Genomic DNA, 5,544 nt, shown 5'->3' on the forward strand with positions numbered 1-5,544 from the left:
ATTTGAGAAGTGGGTTGTTGGTACATTACAGTTCCGAGTACTGATCTCTAAACAAATGTAAAGAACTCTTAAACTTGTAGTTGGCATTAATGCAGTGGATTTCAGTAGCATTTTAATTTATCAGCATCTATGGACACATTCAGTCTTTTAGTGTGTAAAAAGGGAGGTTTCTTTCCTACTTTAATTAAAATAGTGCCCCCAAAAAAGCCATAGGAAGTGGTACAGTTTGTACCTTGTGTTGACAGCCTACAGCAAGGGCCAAAAATGTATTAATACAGTAGTAATCCCTCTTTAATCCATGCTGCTGAGCTCTGCAGATCTTTATTAAAGCTAGTCTAGTTTTGGAGGGAGAACTCTTTCGTGTTGCTCTTGCCTAAGCTGCCCCAAAGTAAGGATCAGGAAATACTGTTTAGAGCTTTGACACCACTTTAAGTACAGAATGTTTATGAGGAAAGTCAGACTCTTCCACCTCTCACTCCATGGTTCTTTGTTGACAACATGAAAACTATTACAGTTCTGTTATCTGTAACAACTACTGTAAAGAGAAAAATCATCCAGGCAAATTTGTGTAATTAAAGTGGTTGCATGTAATTGAAAAATTTCCCGTGGAAATGCATCTTCCTTGAAAACAAAATACACGGTGAGAGGACAAACTGCATGTTACAAAAACTTTCTGTGGGTTTTCTTTATGGTTTGTCTGAATTGTCATCTCTCTAGTGTATGCAGTGAGGCCCTGGCGTATTTCATTACTGTGAACTCAGAAAGCCACAGAGAAGCTTGGACCAATCTCTTGCTGTTGCTTTTAACAAAAACACTAAAAATCAGTGATGAAAAGGTAAGAACAGGCTGGAAGTCACCTTTGAATTCAGGTATTTAAACTTCTGCTTCTGTTGAAATCAGTCTTTATTATCTGTATTGCAGGGTGGCTAGTGGGCTTAGTCACATAGTGTGTACTCTCCTGGAAATACAGCACTTGTACAGCTTCATTTTTTGCAAGCATTCTACATTGTAAAAATTGGACTGCATCCATGGAATTCACAGTTGTGTGGAAATACTGATAGAATTACTGCAGAGCTTTCATACAAAAGCACAGTGTGCAAGAAAGGATGGGCTTGTGCTTGTCAGGAGGGGTTTTTACAAGTAGCCTGCAATACCTCCAGCCTGAGGAATCCCTGAACCACAAAACAGTCCAACTCTATTTTAGGGAAGAAAAGCCAAATGCATGCTCTGTGTATGGTTTCCTGTAGGCATCTACTAGGGCTGCTGCAGAAAACACTGGTCTTCAAGGCCCTTTAGCCATCCAGGGAGGCCTTTGGTTGGGTGAGACCTTGTGTTTTAACAGGTTAGCGTACACATGGATGTGGAAAAACTCTGAACTTTCCTACAGTAAGAGAGAATAATGTGCTTTTTTCATATCTTCTTTGATAGTTTAGGGCACATGCTTCAACATACTATCCATACTTGTGTGAAATCATGCAGTTTGACCTGATTCCTGAGCTGCGAGCTGTGCTACGGAAGTTCTTCTTGCGTATTGGTGTTGTGTTCAAAATCTGCATAACAGAGGAGCAGCTACGGGCAACTGGGATGAACTTGCCTTCGTGGTAGCCCTGAGTAGGGTTGATAAGTTCTGTTTGTACATAAAACAATGTTCCAGAGATGGATTAAAGTGGATGGGGAAAAAAATGGGACCCTGGTGTATCAACACAGCAGCACATTGCTCTTACCACAGTGGTATTTGGGGAGGAGGAAAAAAAATATCCTGTCCATCCTACAAAACTATTAGCAGTTTTGTTTAAATTATTGCTTACAGAGTTAATACAGTAGATGTAAAGTCTCTTTGTTTCAATGCTAGTCATCCTTATGATCAAGTCTGTCTCTTCTAGTCTTTTACCAATTGTTCAGTCTTGCATCCCAGCTAAATCTGATAAATCAGCTGGGTTCCTCAATAGAAATTATGCCCCTTGGAAATACTGAATATAGCTGTAGAGCCTTGTGATGTTAGCACATGTGTTCACAATAAACTATACTGCAGTGGCTAATGACCGCCTAAGATCCTTCTGGGTTTTTCTTTGTGTGTACATGACTAGACAAGGCAGTGTGTTATGGATTTTGAAGTGAACAGCCTGTAGGATGTTTGTGGAAAGGGTTTTCCTCCTGTTCAGCAATTGATTTTTAAACCCTTTTTTAATATCAGCGCTTCATCTTCTGAGACATATTTTTGGGGTTATGGAAGGTTTTACATCAGGAGCACACAATAGCATCTACTCTATTTAGCTTGTGAGTCTCGAGTTAAAGGTATTTTAAAACCCCCAAACTTCTGTGCTTTCCATTTTCTTTCACACATTGGCAGATCATGGACAGAGCACATACAGGAATGTTAAAAACAAGTTTCAGAACAAATAAACCCACCTTTTTAACCCTTGACTATAATGCATTTAGTACCGGTTGTGTCTGTTTAGCAAGATCCTGTCCTTTGTATGTATAAGGTTGTGTCCTGTTTTACTGCAGACCTGCAACTTCTGGTTTGTCTTTTTGTGCAAATCATTTTTGTTCTCAACTATTAGTTCCTGTTTGTGATCTAAAAGAAACCTGAGTTCCCATGAAGCCGCTCTAGCAAAATTAAATTTCAGTTCATTTGTGTACTGTAAGAGTCACCAATACATTTCTGAACTCTGAAATATCTGTGAAGCAAACATGACTGAACCCTGCAGCTTTGCTTGCCCTAGAGATTTTTCTTTCCTTGAATTGCATTGGTTTTCTGTGACAAGTTTCCATGGTAGAATACCAGTTAACTGTTGAAGGGCTGAGGTCTGTGCTTTGAACTAATTTTAATGTCAAGTTCTAAGCCTTCTCTAAACTAGAAGAGGAGAGCAGATGTTCTACTTCCTAAAATGATGTAAACAAAGGTGTTATATTAACTACTCTGCTACCTATTTTAGCCAAACCTAAAATATAACAGTATTAAAAAAACCCAAACAAACTCCACAGCAATGTTTCTGATTAGTATTAAATATTTAACCTGTTTTTTTTACTTTAAGTTTCCCAGTAAGATGGCTGTAGTTGAGGTTGTCTTGGGACATTCCACTCTCAGATGTTGGGATCTTGGTTTTGTTTCGTTTTAATTATTTTTGTGAGCTATTTCCAGAGGGTTTGTATGGTGCTCTTCTCCAATAATTATTGTTTGGGGGTGGTTTTGCAGTCAATAGTAGAAGTAAGGCTTTCACATTTTGACTTTTTATTTTTAACCAAAGAAAAATAAATGGTGGTTGTGGCTCTTCAACTTTTAAACACCCATTGGATTAAATCTGCACACTTAATACTTAGTAGAAAGGAATATGTGGCTCTATTTTACAATAAGACTGAAAACTAAACAATGCTGATAGTTACTTTGCTGCATCTGAAATGGCCTTTTGTGTTGCATTTAGTATAGTTGCTTATTCCCTGGTAATGTCACTTCAATTACAGTAAAACGGAAGTATTTAATTCTATTTAAATCTCTAAGAACAGGCTATTTTTCTTCTGATTTTTTCAGATTTTGAATGTGTCACTGCCTCGACGAATGTATACCCTCATCTCCTATCCAAACACAAACTTGTTAAAGTTGCATGCTTTTTTCTGTATTTTGCGGTTTTGAAAGCCTCACAGCTCATGTCTTGAAACAAGTCTCTCTTAATTTTCAGATCTTAAATTACTTTACAGGGCTTTCTTTAATGTGCAACATTTGTCCTGTCTCTGCATATAGAATAAGGGCCTTTAATGAGTCTTTTCCTTCAGCCTTAGTTCTGAGACTGTTTTTTTTTTTTTTTTTACTTAAGCTTTTATTGTATTTACACCATTTATAAACTGCTGAAATGAGGTATGTGACATTAACACATCCTAGACTCTAGTGCACGGAGGAGAAGGGGGACTGGAATGCAATTGGATTGTAACAGCCTTAATCCTGTCAATTTTCTGGAATTGATTGTTAAAGCAATAAGACTGGTATGTTAAGTGTGATACCTGAATGGGTCTTATTCACATCACCTCTTTGGTTTCCCTTACACAGTCAGAAAGCTCATAACCCACAGACATCTTAAATAAGTTCAAAACACTGAGCCAAAGCTCCTGCAGTAGTCACTGCTGGTTCTGATCTTGTCCTGGCTCTGCTGACACAGACTTCATCTGTCTGCAGTGAGTTCAGTGGTTTTAGAGGAATGATGGATGAGAACAAGGTCTGTGTCAGCATCTCCTGGAAGAGATTGAGACATCTGTGCAATACATGGAGTAATAAAAAGTAACCTCTTAGACTTTCAAAGTAGTGTTATGCAACTAGTTGAACTATAAATTGGTTTACCTATAATGGTATAAATATGGAGACTGCATGATACTTGTTATTACATACCTTGGAACCCTGTAGGAACTAGGTAGGCAGGGGGAGGATGCAAATGAGGAAAACCTGAACATCTCCCTTTCATGTTGCTTCTGTTGTGTCTGAAAGTACAATAAAATACCATTTTTCCAGGGGTTTTTCATGTCCCTTCTCTCACTTTCCAAATTGAAATTGCTCACAGAGCAATTGAAAACAATGTCCACTAATACAAGCAAACACCTCCCTGATTTTAGCTCAGTCTTACTATTAACAATGATTAAAAATAGTCACTTTTAGTGTGGAGTAGAACTAAGCTTTTTCTGTCAAAAGTGCAGCTTCTTTTAATATGTAAATTGTTTGTTGAGCACCTTTAATGTTATTTCTGTGTAAAAATGTATGTTTTCACATATTTAAAATGCCTCTGTTTTCTGAAGATCTCCATATTAAGTGCATTTAATATCAATAATTTAAAGAAGAGCATTCCTTGCCCAATGGATGTATACATTTTTGAGAGAATACCAAAATTATATAATATGAAAAAACTATGTAAAGTTTTTCTACATGAAAATACGATGTATGATACTGTTATAATAGTTAATCAAGTGGTAAATCAATAAAGTTTTAAGAAGTGTTGCTTGTTTTTTTTCATTCAGCCTTCCCTTCAAGGTGAGGTTCATCACTGATGCTACTTACGGGGCTTTCACGTTTGGGGGGGGGCGTGGTGTTTGTTTTTAAACACATCACTCTGCGCCTTCCTAGCTCCTTCTGGCTGGTTTGTTGTTTTGTTTTTTTTTCCTCGGTGGGATTTTTCAGGAATCGAAGCGCTCTTGCCCTTCGGCCTCCCTCGCTCTCTCTCCTCCTGGGCCCCGCGGCCCACACCCCCAGCCCCGTCCCGCTGGATGCTGCGCCGCCTCCTTGTACGCCCAGGCGTGTCCCCGGGGAGCCAGTCGCTCTTCCCGCGGGCAGCCGGGGCCGCAGAGCCCCCGCCAGCCCCGGCTGAGGCCGCCCCGGGCCCGGGCCCGGTTCCCGCTGCGGCTGCGAGAGGCGCCCCGGGCCTGAGGGGAAGCGCCCGGCCATTGGTCGGCCGCCCGCCCGCAAAGCGCGGCGCTGATTGGCTGACAGGGGAGCGCGTCATGGCAAGGGAGGCCGCTGATTGGCCCGGCGGCCGCGCGGTGTCACCGCCCTGCGTGATGCGG

The 5,544-nt window shown here is 40.3% G+C and overlaps 1 protein-coding gene across 1 annotated transcript in view; it reads left to right on the forward strand.

Moving 5' to 3' along the window:
* Positions 1–4,981, forward strand: part of ARFGEF2 (ADP ribosylation factor guanine nucleotide exchange factor 2) — a 36,829-nt gene extending 31,848 nt beyond the window's left edge. The window contains exons 38-39 of the mRNA XM_051632818.1: positions 718–835; positions 1,429–4,981. Of these exons, the coding sequence (XP_051488778.1) occupies positions 718–835; positions 1,429–1,605 (295 nt within the window). The 3' untranslated portion in view covers positions 1,606–4,981. The remainder of the gene's footprint in view (positions 1–717; positions 836–1,428) is intronic.
* The last annotated feature ends 563 nt before the right edge of the window (positions 4,982–5,544 follow it).

This window comes from Apus apus, chromosome 15 (genome assembly GCF_020740795.1).
Source record: "Apus apus isolate bApuApu2 chromosome 15, bApuApu2.pri.cur, whole genome shotgun sequence".
Classification (NCBI taxonomy): domain Eukaryota; kingdom Metazoa; phylum Chordata; class Aves; order Apodiformes; family Apodidae; genus Apus; species Apus apus.